At 54.1% G+C, this 17,283-nt stretch overlaps 1 protein-coding gene across 2 annotated transcripts in view; it reads left to right on the forward strand.

The window, feature by feature from the left end:
- The window catches only part of GNB1L (guanine nucleotide binding protein (G protein), beta polypeptide 1-like), a 69,797-nt gene extending 53,159 nt beyond the window's left edge, over positions 1-16,638 (forward strand). For both annotated transcript variants that reach the window (XM_011958671.1, XM_011958672.1), the window contains exons 7-8: positions 2,698-2,913; positions 16,113-16,638. In XM_011958671.1, the coding sequence (XP_011814061.1) occupies positions 2,698-2,913; positions 16,113-16,364 (468 nt within the window). In that variant the 3' untranslated portion in view covers positions 16,365-16,638. The remainder of the gene's footprint in view (positions 1-2,697; positions 2,914-16,112) is intronic.
- Positions 16,639-17,283: the final 645 nt, after the last annotated feature.

The following is a 17,283-nucleotide window of genomic DNA, read 5'->3' on the forward strand; positions in this document are numbered from 1 at the left end:
TTTACTTTTTTTTTGGGGGGGGGCAATCTCATTTTTATTTTTTATTTATTTAAACATTTTTTAAAATTTTTAATCTTTATTATATTCTTATTTTGCTCCTTAAAGCAGCTGACCTGCAACATAAGAATAATTGTTATTAATATATAAAAGATCAGGACCTATGTCAAGCCTGAGGCAGTCACTGGCACAGCCCTCAGGGCAAGGGCCCCTCCAACCAGCCCTGCCCTGCTTCCTGGGGTACGGTGCATTGAGGGCTTCCCACGGCCCTCGACCTGCTGTGTCCCTCTGGGGCTGCCAGTCAATAGGAGGGGTACAGAGTGAGGCCTGGCCTCCAGGTCTCATCTGCAGGCAGGGAGAGGGCAGAGAAGAACAGATCTGGGAGACTTCAGATCCTCTCCCCAGCAGAGGTCAGGCAGCATCAAGGCTGTGGGCACCGAAGTGCCCCAGCCACAAAAGGACTGCCCTGCCTGTGGTGTCTGTCACTGGGGTCTGCAGGGACCAGGGGCATAGCAGAGGCTGGCAACCACAGGGCAAGCCCCTCCAGGCCAGGTTGGCTTCTGCTCCAGCCACCCTGTGGCACCATGGCAGGCAGGTCAGTCACACACACAGTCCCTGTGCTGGCCATGGCATCTGAACTCAGAGGCAGTAGCTTCACACAGGCGCTAGGCTCGGAGACTGCCAGAAGGACATCAGTGACGGGAGCAGCCCCAGGCAGTCTCAGCTCCGGCAGTGGAGGACAGTGCCAGGGAGGAGGGTGGCGCAGGCTGGGAACAGGCGCCACCACAGAGCGCTGCCTGAGGGGAGCGGGTCCAGTGGGGAGAGTCTTTGGAGTCAGCTTCTGGGGTTGGTCTGCATTCCTGGTTGGGATGTGGAGTGTTCCCAGCTGCTCTCGCCTGGCCCTCACCCACTCTGAGTTCAGATACACCGCTTACCAGGGGGAGGCCCTTCCAGGGAGCCAGGGCTGCCTGCAAGGAGCTCCTGTGCAGTGGGCGTGGCACCCGTGTCAAGGAGGAAAGTACTGTGGGTCCTGCACGCCTCATTTCCCAGCAGGAGATCTGAAAGGTGCCAACGTGGAGCTCCTTCCGGGGATAAAACAGCACACGCAGCAGCATGGCCAGGGCTTCTGCAGGGAGGCGCAGGGCGCTGAGTACACTCGGGGGCCTGGGGCAGCCCTGCCTCCCAGGGACAATGTGGACTCTGGCAGCAGGGCGTGACTTGGGACGAGGCCTGGGAGAAGATGCCCCAGGAGGAGATGCATCGACTGCCACTTGCCTCCTCCCGGAGCCTCACTCTTCTCAGTTTCGTCTGTGTGAACTCTGTTATTAGAACCCAGCGGTTTGGGGCCGGGCGCGGTGGCTCAAGCCTGTAATCCCAGCACTTTGGGAGGCTGAGACGGGCGGATCACGAGGTCAGGAGTTCGAGACCATCCTGGCTAACACAGTGAAACCCCGTCTCTACTAAAAAATACAAAAAGCTAGCCGGGCGAGGTGGCGGGCGCCTGTAGTCCCAGCTACTCGGGAGGCTGAGGCAGGAGAATGGCGTAAACCCGGGAGGTGGAGCTTGCAGTGAGCTGAGATCTGGCCACTGCACTCCAGCCTGGGCGACAGAGCAAGACTCTGTCTCAAAAAAAAAAAAAAAAAAGAACCCAGCAGTTTTACAAGTCTTTTCCAGGGACATGTATGAAGACCACTGGACCAGCTCTGGCCTCGCGTTCACATGCCCACATCCTGCAGGGCACAGTGACTGTCCTTCTGTCCCTGGCCTGGCCATCCCCTCCAGGTCAGGGCAGTTGGCCTCGGGCTCCGGGCCTGGCTCCCCCGGTTCCCGGGAGCCCTGGTCCTTGCGCTGTTTGAGGACTCAGCATCCCTTTGTTAGGTACACCCCCTGGTGCCTTCCGGCTCCCCCAGGTCTCCTTGCTCAGCCATGCCAGGTTTCTCTGGGCTGTCATTCTTGGTGCCGGGGACTGACGGCTGTGTCCCCAGGGTGATGCGGAATCCTGCAGCGCTCTCCTCCTGCAATTATTCCAGAGGCTTAACAAACGAGGCGTCTGCCCAGGGCTCAGAGCCCTCTGACCCGCGCCCTCATTCATCACAAGAGCTCGGGCAGCTCGCGCCAGGCTTCAGGGGTGGGGGCTTCAGCAGCCACATTGACAAAGCACAGAGAGTTCATTTTTCATGGAGATGGAGCTCATGGTTTCTTCTGGCTGGCGGCTCTAGACAGGTGACCAGCCCCAGTGAGCAGTGGCCACACATCTTAGGCCTGGGGAAAGGAGGCAGGAGGACAGGTCCCTGTGCATGGGAGAGGTGGAGAGGGTTGGCAGCACTCACAGTGGCTGGTGAGTGCCCAGCATCACCCCTTTGGGCAGAACCCAGGATGGGCACATGCAGGTTGCAGGGCTGGTGAGAAGTGGTACAGCAGTGGGAGGCCTCGGGCTCAGCTCTGTGCCCTCTGCCCCTATGTCCTTGGGTTGCCCTAAGGGCAGCCGTGCCAGTCCCATGCTGACAGCATCAGCCATCCAGGGGCTGTACAGGAGGGCACTGGAGGTGCAGAGCTTCTGAGCTGTGGGAGCCACGTGGAAGACATGGGAGACAGCCCCAGCCAGCAGGAGGGGCAGGAGATCTCCAGAGCCCCTTCTCCCCCAAAACTCACTGAAGTCAGAGTCCTTCTAGGAGCTGACTGCTCTGCTGTTCCCCGCAGGCCGACTGCAACCCCCGCCCACTCCTTCTGGCCGGCTATGAGGATGGATCGGTGGCCCTGTGGGACGTCTCTGAGCAGAAGGTGTGCAGCCACGTCGCCTGCCACGAGGAGCCCGTCATGGACCTTGACTTTGACTCCCAGAAGGCCAGGGGTATCTCGGGCTCCGCGGGGAAGGTGCTGGCTGTCTGGAGCCTGGACGGGCAGCAGGCCCTGCAGGTCAGTGCGCCAGGCCCTGGGCCTCATTTATCCTGCTCTGCACTAACAGTCTGATAGGCTGAAACAATATTTAGGCATGAAGAGGAGTTGTTGCAGATCCCTGGCTAATTAATCACTTGGAGGCGGGTGCAGGGGGGCTGTCCATGGCTGGTGCAGGAAGAAAGGGGCGTGGGCGCTGGCAGTGTTCACATGGTTTGGGTTTCGCCCAGACCTCGGGTTCATGCCATTACATCTTGTCCATCTAGAGAAAGGCACGCAGAGTCCAGGAATACTCAAACCCCTTTGTGAAAACTCAGAGGAATTTGGTCAGTAAGGAACTGATTAATCAGAAAAAAAAAAACAAAAAAAAAAACCACCAGTGTGGAAAACTGCAAGGAGCTGTGGCCCCCGTGGTGGTCTGGAGCTGGCCCGAGGGAGGCTGTTGCTCACGGGCAGTGGGAAAGCCCAGCAGGAAGGCAGGGAGGCCTCAGGGCCGCCTGGCGGTTGCCAAAGATATTCTCGTGGTGTCTCCTGGGCTCTCCTGGCTGGCGTGGCTCAAGGGGGACCGTGGTGTCCCTGTCTGAGCCTGTGGCTCCAGGGCTCAACACAGGGTGGCCTGGCCTACACATGTGGCCCCATTTGGGATGGGAGGGATTGGGTCAGGCTGGTGGGAGCAAGGGGAGCCTCCTGTCCAGGTCTCACTCTGGTGCAGGTCTTGGGGCTGCAAAGACCATGGGGGATGAGGTGCTGGGTGTGGCCTGGGTACATCCTGGCTTCTGGGGGGTGGACAAGGAGCCCCCATTCACCAGAAGCCTTGGAAGCCTGAGAGTTACCCACAGCCAGCGAGTGGCCTGATTGCCCCGTCTCGTGGGTGAAGGGCCTCCAGGGGGAGCTGCATGTCCCGTGAGGTGGCTACTGGCAGAAGCAGCAGCTCCCAGCCTCACTGAGGACAGGTCCTGGGGCTGCCCTTCTCTGTGGGGCTGTGGTCCAGGCTGTCTGTATGACAGGAGGCCACAGGGAAGGCATCCCTTGGGCCCCCAGGCAGGGCAGACTTGCCAGCAGCCCCAGCAAGCCTGCTGTGCCTCATGCTCGCCCAGCCCTGGCCCCTGTGGGGCGGGGAGGGCTCACCTCCTCGGGTCCGTCAGGCCCACTCCTGAGTAGGCACCACCAGAGCCTTTGAAGCATATGGTAGAGCTGTGAAGGACGGGCCCTGGTGAGACCAGGATACACAGAGGGGCAGGGTTCTGAGCGGCCCCAGTGCCCTGTGGGCATCACCAACCTGTGCGGGCACATGGCAGACTTGCAGGAAAGCTGTGTCCATCCATTGCCCATCCGTCAGCTGTCCTGGGGGTGGGGACGCAAGTCCCTACTGTAAGCGGCAGAGCTTCTCGTGTTTCCCCAGGAAGAAGGGTCTCCTAAGGCCTAGTGGGCCTGTGTGATGGGTGGATGAGAGTCATCATGATGCCCATTCTTAGCAGCTAGAAGCTGAGCTGCTCTGGGCGCTGGGAGGCTGAGCCACTCTGGGTGCTGGGTCTGCATGTCTGGAAGGGGTATCTCCCTCCCACTCCCTCCCTCCTCCTCAAGCCTGGCAGGGACCCTGCAGGGTGCCCCCATGGGGTCCAGTGTTCACTTGGCACTAGCTTGTCCTTCACCAGTCTGACAGTAAAGGGCTGAAGACCCAGGCAGCTTCCCTGAGAGCCCCCGGAAGGCTCTTCCCTGCAGTCCCCACCCCTGCGCCCAGGACCCCGGGAAGGGGCCCTCCTGCCGTCCTGGCCCAGATCTGCCTCGTCTCTCCTGGCGTGCTTGGGAAACAGCTGCTGGAACTTAAAACTGTAATTTATGGGGCACATTCCAGTCCAGAGATGGACTTGACCAGATTGATGAAATGAAAAGTTAAAGCAAAAGGAGGACCAGGTATTAACGAATTGAAAAGTGAGAGCAGAAGGGAGAACCAGGAACTGGAAGTGGTTGGCGTGGCTGTGGCGTGCTGGGCAGGGCATCGGCCTGTGGTGCACATCAAAGGAGACGCGCTTCCCCTACTGAGCCCTGTGTTGCATGGGCCAGGAGGAGGCCTGGGAGGGGACAGGCGACCCCAGGGACAGGGGACAGGGAGCTGGAGAAGCTGACATGCCACCCTCTGCCCAATGTCACGTCTTAACATTGATCCTAGAGGCCCTGGAGACTGCAGGTTCTGTAAAGCCCAGGCGTCAGGGAAAGCCTCTGGGGGCGCTTTCGGAGGTGAGCTGCCTGAGAGCGCTCTTGCCGCCGGGAGCAAGCAAGGTGACCGAAGGTCCTCAGCACCCACAGGTGTCCTCACCCACCGCCTGCACTGTGACTCCTCGGCCAAGAGCCACACGGGCGCGGCTGTGTGTCCCTCGCACCCTCCCGCCGAAGCCTCTGATAAGCCAAGATCAGTCTCCCCCCAGCGGGTGCTGGGAGCGGAGACGCGAGTGAGGTTCCCGGAGCAGAGCATGGGTAATCGGAACCAGATGGTGGCCTGGCCGCGCCACGCATTCCTGGCACCTGAGGTCATGCGCTATGAGAGACACTGGTGGCCAGAGAGCCTTCCTGGAAGGGCCAGGTCCAGGCTGGGGCTTGGCCAGGGGCCGCGGTGGTGATGAGGAGGCTGCCCACATCAGGATGCCACCTGAGGGTGCCTTGGAGGCAAGTGGCAACTGAAGCCCTGCCTTGCTAAGGTGGCTTTCTCATGAGCCGTCGCAGTTAGAGCCTGCGTTGTCATCAGATACAGGTGGTATGCAGGCCCTCTCCCTCCCACATTTGGGGTAGCGCCCACAGCCTTGAAGTGGGGACTGATTTACAGCCAGCCATATTCTGAGGCCTTTAAGTAATAATGAGGCTCCCCTACTCCAGACAGCCCTGGCCTGGGAAGTGGACCAACCGTGGCTCTCCCATGAGACAGGGCCAGGTGTCCCAGCTGCGCTCCCATCTGCACAGCAGTGGTGGCTGCTGCCGCTGTCTGCCAGAGGCTGCCCTTTAGAGGGCAGTAGCAGAGCTGCTGGGCAGCCAGGAGGGAGGCCAGAGGGCCCTGGGTCAGCTCCCCGTGCATCGCATCAGGAGGAGAGGCTTGTGCAGGGCATGGGCATGGTCCCACCTGCCATCAGGAGCACAGTAGTACAGGGACCTGGCTGCCATCACTGCAGGGCCAGGACCAGTCCTCTTCTTCAGGAACACAGGGCTGGAGCAGGCCCTAGACTTTCTCCAGGAGGCCCCACCGGGCTTCCTGCATCGTCCTCATTTCCTGCGGGAAGCTGGTCCTTGCACCTGGTTTTCTTTACCTTGATGCTGTCACTGCTTTCTGAGAATGGCTGAGGTGGGTGTGGGGTCGTTCCTGTCCCTGCAGGCAGTGGCCGCCTGGCTGGTGGGTAGGCACAGCCAGGCTGCTGGGCAGGAGGAACTGGGCATCTCAGCTTCCCACAGGTGAAGACACCCAGTCAGGACCCCTACGGAAACCTCCCCGCGTGCCTAGTGGCTCCAGGCATTCAGCAGCTCTTTTCTCCCTGGGAAGGACCTTCCAGCAAATTCCTATCAAGAGGGCCCCGAGCAGGCTCCAGTGGCTTCCAGTGAGGGCCACGGCGTGGGGCCCGGTGTTTGTTCTCTACCACTGACTTAGGGCAGAGGTCATAGGAGAGAAACGGGTGACGATGACGATGGCATCAAATCAGCCTCCTGTTCTTGTTCCCAGCCACCAGTTCCCTCCCTGGGCCACTGTGTTCTGGTCCCCGAGAGTAGGGAGAGGCTCCTGGGTCTGCAAGCACAGGCGGTGAACCCCACGTGCGTGACATGTACATGCCAGCATCCCCCCACGGCCCTGCACAGCAGGTGCTGCCCTTGATGGCCCCTCAGCCGGGTCACAGGGAGCCAAGTGGGGAGGCAGGGGCTGGTGTGGAGGGAGGGGAGGCAGCCCTGAGGCCGGGTGCTCTGCACACTGAGGCCAGCCTGGGCTTGTGGTTGCCAACCAGTGGCTGTGTGTCATGCTGCAGCACGTTCAGCACAAGGAGGACGCTGCCAAGACCCCTAGAGCCAAGGTCTGCCAGGCAAGAGAGGTAGAGGACAGGCAGAGCATCTGGGATGTGCTGGGACTGTGCTGGTTACAGTGGGGGGTGGGAGGGGAGGGGCCATGAGAAGGGTCAGGGCTGCAGGCCTTGGTAAGTCCATGAACAGGGGGACCTGGGCCCTGGAGATGCCTTGAAAGGGCAGGACGATGGGCCTGCAAGGGCTTGGCCTTGAGAGACAAGCTGGTGTTGAGGTAGGAGGGCAAGATGGCTGAGAGGGCATGGCGAGGCGCCGACCTCACTGACCAGGAGCCTAGAGCAGCGTAGGGGGCGCAGGCAGTGGTATCCCAGGCCGGGCTGAGGGCTGTGGGCTGTTTGGTGGCATCTCCTCGCCAGGCAAGGCTCCTTCCACCTCTCCTGGGGAAAGAATCTGGGTCTTGAATGGGTGCCTGATGTCACCAAATGCTCTCACTGTATCTCTCTGACTCATACAGGTTTTCTTCTTGAACCTGTTCATTGCATTGTTGGAGTTTTCTTAAACATTAAAACAACTAAAATCCTCAGTCTGTCCCTGGATCTCAGGGAAAAGTCCTGAAATCACCACGAGCGCCCCCCACGTGTGACATATGCTCTGCCCACTCCACTGGGCTGGGCCGGAACTGCCCAGAGCCACAGACTGACTTGGGTCTTCCTCTCCCACCACCTGCCTAGTGACAGGAGACCCGGGCTCAGGCAGCTGGTGGGGAGCAACCCCTCTTCTCCCAATGGATGGACACATTTGGGTGGTGGAGGTGGGGGATTGTGAGTGACTGTAGGTTGGTCTTCACCTGCACCATTACTGGGCAGTTATTTTCTCTGCCTGGGTTGTTTTCTTTGTGGACTAATTTAGGTTTCCTGATTTGGGGAATTTTTCTAGGAATGTGTGGGCATACAAATCCTCAAGGTTATATTCCTAGTGACCTTTTTTGGACTGCTTGTGATGATTGTTTAAATTTCTGCCGCATTCAAAGCTCTGTCCCTGCTTTATTCCTGATCAGTCTTGTATGTGTTTGTCCTTGAGCACTTCTGTCTTTCTGTTCATCATTTCTGTCCTTGCCATGCTCTCCCTCCATCCCATGTCCCCTGGGTTGCATCTGCTGCCCTGCCTAGGGTCAGGTGCACAGCCCATCGGCACTCAGCCTTCCCTTGCCTGCCCCATATGGAGCCTGTTTCCACAGGTGACCACCCAGCTGGGCTCCCTGGTGCAAGAAGACATTGTCTTCCTCCCCTCACTTCCAGGCAGACCCCATTTTTATTATTTTTTTTCCATGTTCCTCATTTGACACAAAGACCCCATTTTTATTTGTTCTCTGGCTGCTGAGTTAATTAGAATGTTTTTATGGTTCTGAATGTTTGATTTTTTCCCCCCAGTTTTTAGTTTTTAATTTCTAACTTAATTAACATTGTGGTCTGGGAACAAGGTCTGAATGATATCAGTTCTTTGAAATGCAGGGCCGTCCAGTTTTCATAAGCACTGCACATGTGCCAGGGAGGAGCTGCTGGTTGTCAGATGCCCCGCTGCACACGTGAGTGCCAGGCCCATGTGTCTACTGATTCTTAGGCCTTTAAGTCATCCTGCAGGTGACCAGGGTCCCCAGCAAGTGCAGAGAGGCCTGTCCAGTTCCCTTTTGCTGGGAGCCTGTGTTTGTTTTATGCACTTTGAAGCTGTTTAAAACGGTATTTCCCTAGTGAGTGAGGTCTTCTCTTCATTCCCCCTCATCATCTCTAGAAAGGACAATTGCCCCAAAGCCTATTTTTCCAACTATTAATATGGCTCAATCCAGGTTTCTTTTGGTCGCTACTTCCCTTTATAGCCTTATATTTTAATCATTTTACCTCCAACCTTCCTGGCCCTCCAGGTGTAGACACATCTCTTACGGAACCAGTTCTCACGTCGATAATTGCATTTCATGTGTGAGCATTCTTACATCTCAAGCCCTGGGCATTCTTACATCTCAAGCCCTCCTTCTGGAAGCCAAAAAGCACATCCTTTAGGGATTCCTCGGGCAGGGGCTTCTTGGTGGCTGTGCTGGTGGCCTCGGAGTGCACGGGCCTGGATGCCGAGGGGCTGTTCTCTCAGCAGCAGCAGCTGCTGGGTCTCGGATCTAGGGCCTGCCACTTCCCTGGGCTGCTGAGAATTCAACTCCCAGCCTGGCCACCTTCCGTGTGGCTCAGTCCCATAAGCTTTGATTTATTGTGTCTTCATTTTAATTCAGTTCAAATATTGTGATTTCCTCTTTGATCCGTTGGTTCCTTGGGGGGGGTGTGTTAATTTCCAAATATTCGTTGATTTTGTAGCTATATCTTTAATCTAGCTTAATTCTGTTGTCAGTGAATGCACGCAGTGCAATTGCAGTGTTTAGAAATTTATGGAGGCTTGTTTTTGGCCCAGCACATGGCGTGTGTCGGGGAGTGCACCACATGGACTTGAAAGGAGCGTGTGTTCCGCAGTTGTGGGGTGGAGCCTTCCGTCAGCCTGACCCAGGTCAGTGGACGTGGTTCCAGTCTTTAATATCCTTACCGATTTTTTGGTCTAGTTTTTTTTAACAGTTACGCAGAGAAGGCTCTTAAAATCTTTAACTGTGATTGCAAACATGCCTGTTTCTTTGTCTCTGCCAGTTTTGCTTCATGAGCTTTGAAGCTCTGGAGCTGAGTGTGGGTGTATAGGCGCTGAGATGTCACCTCGTCTCGGTGCAGGGCCTTTTTCTCAACACAAAGTGTCCCTTGTCTCTTATAATGCTCTTTGTCTTGAAGTTGGCTTTGTCTGATGCTAAACAGTAGCATCGACTTTCTTAGGTTTGCCCTTTGCATTTTCCTCCCTGCTTCTACTTTCAACCTGTCTTGACCTCTTGACATTTAAAAAGCATCTTTTATTATTTTTTTTTTTTTTTGAGACGGAGTCTCGCTCTGTCACCCAGGCTGGAGTGCAGTGGCTTGATCTCAGCTCACTGCAAGCTCCGCCTCCCAGGTTCACGCCATTCTCCTGCCTCAGCCTCCCGAGTAGCTGGGACTACAGGCGCCCACCACCTCGCCCAGCTAGTTTTGTATTTTTAGTAGAGACGGGGTTTCACCATGTCAGCCAGGATGGTCTTGATCTCCTGACCTTGTGATCCACCCATCTCGGCCTCCCAAAGTGCTGGGATTACAGGCATGAGCCACCGCGCCCGGCTGCATCATTTTTTTTTTACTTTTTTTTTTTTTTTTGAGACAGAGTCTCACTATGTCGCCAGGCTGGAGTGCAATGGCATGATCTCGGCTCACTGCAACCTCCGCCTCCCAGGTTCAAGTGATTCTCCTGCCTCAGCCTCTCGAGTAGCTGGGATTACAGGTTTGTGCCACCATGCCCGGCTAATTTTTGTATTTTTAGTAGAGGCGGGGTTTCACCATGTTGGCCAGGCTGGTCTCGATCTCTTGACCTCGTGATCCATCTGCCTAGGCCTCCCAATAAAAAGTATCTTTAGAAGACAGGTGTGTCTTGCTTTGTGATGCTTTCTGACAATCTCTGCCTTTTAACTGATGCGTTTAGTCTGTTTGTGTTCACTGTAATTATTGACATGTCTGGGATTGAGTTTAACACCTCTACACTTACTTTCCACTTGTCACTTCCATTTTTGACCACTTTTCCTCCTTCTTGACCTTCTTTTGCGGTAATCAAATATTTATTTTTAGTATTCTGTTTTGTTTCCTCTATTGGCTTCTTAGACCTCTTGCCACCTGTTCCTAAGTGGTTGCACTTGAAGACTGTGCACCCTTCTCAAAGTCTCCTTAGAATCAGTGTTGTTCGCATCCCATCTCACAAACATGACCTTGTGCTGGTGCAATCCCTCCTACTCACCCTTTTAGTCTTTCTGTGACTGTTGTGATCTATATCTACACGCATTCAAAACTGCACCTTACAATATTAGTTTTCCTTTTCTTTGAGGCAAGGTCTTGCTCTGTCACCCAGACTGGGGTGCAGTGTTGCAATCACAGCTCACTGCACCCTCAAACTCCTGCCTCAGCCTCCCGAGTAGTTGGGACTACAGGCACGTACCACCATGCCTGGCTAACTTTTTGTAGAGATAGGGTCTCACTGTGTTGCCCAGGCTGGCCTTGAACTCCTAGGTTTAAGCAATCCCACATGCTGGGATTACAGGTATGAGCCACTGCATCTGACCAGTTTTTCATCAAATCATCAGTTAACAAACAAAAAAAAAAACTTACAAGAAATAAAAAACATAACATGTTACATTTACTCACCCCTTTGCCATTTCTGCTGCTTATCCTATAGACCCAAGTATCTTCTTACATTTTTTTGTAGTGCAATTCTGCTGGCAAAAAATTCTCTAGCTTTTGTTTATCCAAAAAATGTCTTCATCACCCTCCTTTTTACAGAATCCTAGCTATGGAACTTGGGAATGATAGTTTTATTTTTCCTTGGGCCCTGTAGAGATGTTGTTCCTTGTTTCTGATGAGAACTCATGGTATCCTATCATTCCCATGCATGTAATATGTCTTGCACCATGGCTGCTTTCAAGATTTTTTTTTTTTTTAATCTGTGGTTTTCAGCAGTTTGACTATCATGTGCCTAGATAGATTTTCTTTTCTTGTCCTGATTGGGTTCTGCTGAGCTTTTCATCTACATATTCGTGTTTCTCATTAAAATTGGGAAATATCCAGCCACCATTTTTTCTTGACCATTTTCACTGTCTCCTCCTTCCGGGGCTTCTGTGAGTTACGCAGTTTGATAGCATCCCATGGCCCCCTGAGGCTCTGTTTGTTTTGGTTCAGTCATTTTTCTCCCTCCTCTTCAGATTGGGCAATGTCTGTTGATCTGTCTTCTAGTTCACTGACTTTAAAAATAAATATATTTCCAATCTGCTGTTAAGCCTATTTGATACATTTTTCATTTCAGTATTGAGCTTTCCAGTTCTATATTTTCTATTATGATTCTTTTTTATAATTTCCATTTCTCTGCTAATAGTTCCTATATGCTCATTGAAGACAATTTTCTTGGTAATTATTTGAATACATTTTCCTTTCATTTTTTTTGAACACATTTAAGTAGTTTCTTTAAAGTCTTTATCTGATATGTTCAACATCTCTGCCATTTTGGGGTCAGTTTCTATTAACTGCTTTTTCCCCTTGACTATGGGTCATATATTCCTGCTTCTTAGCATGTCTAGTAATTTGCTGTTTGTGTGCCAGACATGGTAAATGATACATGCTGAATCTCTGGGTTCTGTTATTTTGCTCTGAAGAGTGTTTACTTTCATTCTGGTATGCAGTTCAGTTACTGACTGTTCACCTTGAGCTTGTGCAGGCTTGGCTTTCGGCTTTGTTAGGGCAGGTCTGTGGAAAGTTCATTCCCAGGCTTGTTAAGCGGGGTGGAACTCAACTTCCAAACTCTGCCTCTCCTGCAGACCTTGTCAGGGCTTGGTTTCTGGTTTTGTTCTGGTAGATCTAGGGTAGGCCATACTCTAAGACAGAATCCTATTCCTGAAGTGATGCCGTTCTGGTAGCTCAGCTGGTCTCAGGCTGTCACGCAGTCTTTGCACTCAGGCTGACTGGACCTCCAGCACTGTTGACCTCTTGAACCTGTTCTGTTTAACTCTGCAGCTCTGGTAAGCCCTGTGGAGTCCACCGTGAGCATGCGCAGTCCAGCCCTCACACAAGACTCACAGGGACCCCTCACACAGTCTTCAGCTCCCTCCATTTCTTTGCCTTGCCCCACGGATTTCAGCCTTCTGACTGCTCTAGATTCTGATCTTTGCCTCCTCAGCTTAATGTGACCACTATGTTCTGCGTGGACTTCATGCCGAGGGCATTGTCTCCAGGCAGAGAGCTGTGGGGGCATTTGGGAGGCCCACCTCATCAGCTCCCCTTCTCTGCCTAGTGTTTCCTGCCTGTAAACAGTTGCCTTGTGTATTTTGTCCACTTTTTATGATTGTTTGCATCAAGAGGACTAATCTGGTACCAGTTACTCAATTATAGCCACTTTCCTATTGTTCTTGCTTTATGGATGATATGTCAGTTTATTGGCTAAACAGATATTTACAGTTATTTTGGGGGGTGGGGGCCACAAGGTCTTGCTCTGTCACCCAGACTGGAGTGCAGTGGTGTGATCATAGCTCACTGCAGCCTCAAACTCCTGGATTAAGCAATCCTTCCACCTCAGCCTCCCAAGAAGCTGGGACTACAGGTGCATGTCGGCATGCATGGCTAATTAAAAATTTTTTTTGTGAAGACAGGATCTCTATATGTTGCCCAGGCTGGTCTTGAACTCCTGGGCTCGGGCAGTCCTCCTGCCTTGGCCTCCCAAAGTGCTGGGATTATATAGCTCTTCACTGGGAATTGTACTCTTTATCATTGTTAAGTATTTTATATAACCTTACCTAATGCTTTGGCCCTGAATTCAAATGTTCCTATTATTCAGATTACCCTGTTCTTCTTGTTTGCATTTTCCCGGTATATCTCTGCCAAGAGTTCCTTTGGAATCTCCCTTGTACATAGCACAGATTTGGATTTCACTTTGAAATTCAATCATAAACCTAGACTCAAATGATCCTCCAACCTCAGCCTCCCAAGTAGCTGGGACTACACAACCACACCTGGCTAATTTGTAATGTTTTTAAAAGACAGGATCTCACTCTGTTGCCCAGGCTGGAGTGCAGTGGTGTGATCTTAGCTTACGACAGCCTCAAACTCCCAGCCTCAAGCAATCCTCCTGTCTTTGCCTCCCAAGTAGCTGGGATTACAAGCATGAGCCACCACACTCAGCCTGTTGAGTATATTTAGATCTTTTTTTTAAACTTTATGCAGATATACAAGCGAAATACTAGGAAACAAAGGCACCTACAGTGAGGTGAGATAGGAGAAGGAAATGATGCTCTTTTTGTCATTACTTATGGTGGGGGAGCTCAGATAATCTCTCGGGGATGAGATTGACTATTATATCTTTGGCCCCTAAGGACAAAAACTGAGCTAAATCAGTGAACTTAACAACCATCCCACCTCTCTCAGTGCCTCCCATATTTCTGTGAGTTATATAACCGGTTTCACAGCCATAATCCCCATATTGTCTTAGAGCTAATCCTATAGGCAAGTGGGTCCAGTGCTCCCTGCCAGACCATTTGCAGCAGTTCTTCAGTTATCTCTTACGAGACTGGAGTTAATCTTCTAGTCCTTCAAGAACAGCTTATGGCTGCAGGATTCTCTGAGTTCTTACATGTTCAGAAATGTTGGTCTGTTGTTTTTATAGTTGAGCGACAGTTTGGCTGGATATAAAATGCTTGGACCTCGCTTTCCTCCTCAGCCTTTGCAGGCATCACCCCATCATCCCTTGGCACCCATGTGGCTGCAGAACATTCTGAGGACGGCCTAAATGGCACCCTCGTCATCAACACGGTCTTTTTGTCTGGCTATCAAAAGTTTTTTCGCTATGAAGTCCGATAACTTTATTACAGCGTATCTTTTTTTTTTTTTGAGACAGGGTCTCACTCTGTTGCCCAGACAGGAGTACAGTGGCAGTGATCTCAGCTCACTGCAGCCTCCATCTCCTGGGCTGAGCTGATTCTCCGCCTCAACCTCCCGAGTAGCTGGGATTACAGGCACATGCCACCACCCCCAGCTAATTTTTTAAAAAATTCTTATAGAGATGGAGGTCATGCTGTTTTACTCAGGCTGGCCTCAAACTCTTGGACTCAAGCAATCCTCCCACCTCAGCCTCCCAAAGTGCTGGGATTACAGGCATGAGCCACCACGCCCGGCCCATTCTGCTCACTCTCCATCATTCGTGCCCTTTGTGTCCCTCGCTGTCCTGTTAGAGTCACTGCTGCTGCTGATTCTCCTTCATTGCTTTGAGTTTTTCTTCCAGTTCTCCCCTGAGCTCTGCCAGGTCAGCTTTCCTCCTCCGCGTTCTTCTGCTTTGGGTTCTTGTTTTACAGACGGGACGCAGAGCCAGAGCTTAATTCATGAAGTTTTCGTTTGTTAATTTATGACAGCATTGCTTGGTGACAGTTTCCACTGGCCTCTGCTGAATGTTGCCATTGTTTTTTCCTGTTTCTTCTTCCTTTTTTCCTTGTGCTGTCTTTGCAGAGATGTGTGATTCGCAACTGAGGGCAGCGTGGCCCCATCAGGAGGCCCTTAGAGAAAAGGGTGCTGATGGAAAGCTCACAGGGCATGGGGCCGGCGTAGGAGGAAGTGGCCCTTGTTTCTTGTCCTCATGGTGGCAAAGTGCCTCTGTCATTCAGTGTGTGGGCACAGAGGTGCCCAACTTCCTGCAGCACATGGGACAGCCCTGTGGAACCAAGAAGTGCTGTGGCCACAGAGGCAGCGCTAATCCCCCAACTGCCCAGCTCCCTGCTTGTTGTAGGAGAAGAACGTCAGGGAGGGGTCAGGGCAGGAGGCTTCCTGAGCACCCAGCGCCGAGTGTGGGACGCTTGGCCCAGGAAGAGGCCAGCGCCCCGACAGCCCCGTGCACACAGGATCTGCCTGTGTGGCTCAGGGTCTTGTGCAGTGCTCCAGCCCCTCTCAGAACCCAGCCGGGGATGTTGCCCCCACCGGGCATGTTGCCCCCACCGGGCAAGGTGCACTGTGTGGTTCCTGCCGCCTCCAGGGCGTCTCCCCCTGTCCCCGCCTCATCCTGCCAACCCCCAACTGGGTCTCACTCTTGGCAGCGCTCCCAGCCCTGTTGAGCTTGGGGGTTCACATACCTCGTGGTTTGGCTGAAGATGGAGTTTGTATTTCTCATCCTCATCAGCTTTGGGGTGGTTGTGAGGTTCTTCTGGGAGAAGTGCCAGTGTTCTGCTGCCGTCAAGCCCAGGACGTGGCCTCTCACTAGGCACCAGGGTGCAGTGTCTTCCCGGGGTGAGGGGCCCCAGGATCCAGCCCCTCTCCTGCAGCTGGGACATCCCTGTCTCTCTGCTGCTCTCTGACTGGGGAAGGAGTCGGTCAGAGCTGGTGCAAGGAGCAGCAGGGCAGGGCCGAAGACCAGTCTGAGGGGAGGGCTGGAGTCCCCCATCGTGGCCTTAGGAAGAGTGGGAGGTCAGCTGTGCGGGCGTGTGTGCCCCTCACGTCCCGGGCCTGTGGGCCTGCGTCTCTCCTGGTTCCAGCTGCAGGTGGGGCGCCGGGGACAGCACTGCCTCACGGGCTTAAGCAGTGGCCTAACGCCTCTCCTCACTCCCACAGGTGCGTGGGACTCACGAACTCACCAATCCCGGGATCGCCGAGATCACCATCCGGCCAGACCGCAAGATCCTGGCCACCGCAGGCTGGGACCACCGCATCCGCGTGTTCCACTGGCGGACGATGCAGCCGCTGGCCGTGCTGGCCTTCCACAGCGCCGCCATCCAGTGCGTGGCCTTCGCCGCCGATGGCTTGCTGGCCGCGGGCTCCAAGGATCAGCGGATCAGCCTCTGGTCGCTCTACCCACGCGCGTGACTCACCCACTCCCCTCCCGGGAGACAAGGAGGGCGGGCAGGGAGGTGGGCATCGGGTCCCAGCCTTGACCTGAAACCTCAAGGGCCTCTGAGGACCAGCAAGTCACGGCCCAAGGACCACGAGGTTGGTGTTTCCTTCTGTGGAGTGTGTCATCACAGGACGGTGACTGGGGCAGCCAGAGCCCTGGCCGTCCGAGGCCTACGGGAGACGTTGGCTTCGGCCTGCTGTGTTGCCAGCTGAGGGTATTTTATAATAAATTCCCATTGCCAAGTTGCAGGCTTGAGGTGGGAGCTCCCTGAGGAGGCCCTGGTCCCCCACTTAGCATCAGTGCCCTCAGACCCCCACCAGGCAGGATGCTCAGCCCCACCCTCACCCCACTGTTGAATGGGCCACCCCAAGTGTGGGTTTCCTGGGCCAGGCCTCGGGAGATGATAGGCCCCAACCACAGCTGCCTGTGGATGTCCACATGACCCCTCACCCTGAGGAAGCCAGGAGCTCCCAACACATAGGTTGAGGCCAGGATCAGGATCAGGAAGTAACTGAACTCCCTAAAGAGTGAAGCTGAAGCAGAGAAAGGTGCCTCTGAGGGATGGCAAGGGGGGCTTGCAGCGCACAGGGCCAGGCCAGACGCAAGAACAGGACTTAGCAGCCAGAGCCTCACACTGCAGGCAGCCGGGCCCAGCCTGACCGGTCGTCTCCTCCTAAACGCAGGTGTTGATTAGGAAAGAACCATGACCCTGAATACTGGAGTGGGGCCTATGGGCAGATGCAGAGAAGCTGGGACCACAAACGCCTGCGTCTGCCCTGATTGCCAGAAGAGCCCCTCTAGCTGAAGGCCCGGGGTGGCCTCCCTTGAGGCAGTTGCCCTGCAAGGCCTTGCCAATGCTCCTTGGGACCCCCACCCAGGCTTCTAGTCCGA

Source organism: Colobus angolensis, unplaced genomic scaffold (assembly GCF_000951035.1).
Source record: "Colobus angolensis palliatus isolate OR3802 unplaced genomic scaffold, Cang.pa_1.0 Scaffold471, whole genome shotgun sequence".
Classification (NCBI taxonomy): Eukaryota; Metazoa; Chordata; class Mammalia; order Primates; family Cercopithecidae; genus Colobus; species Colobus angolensis.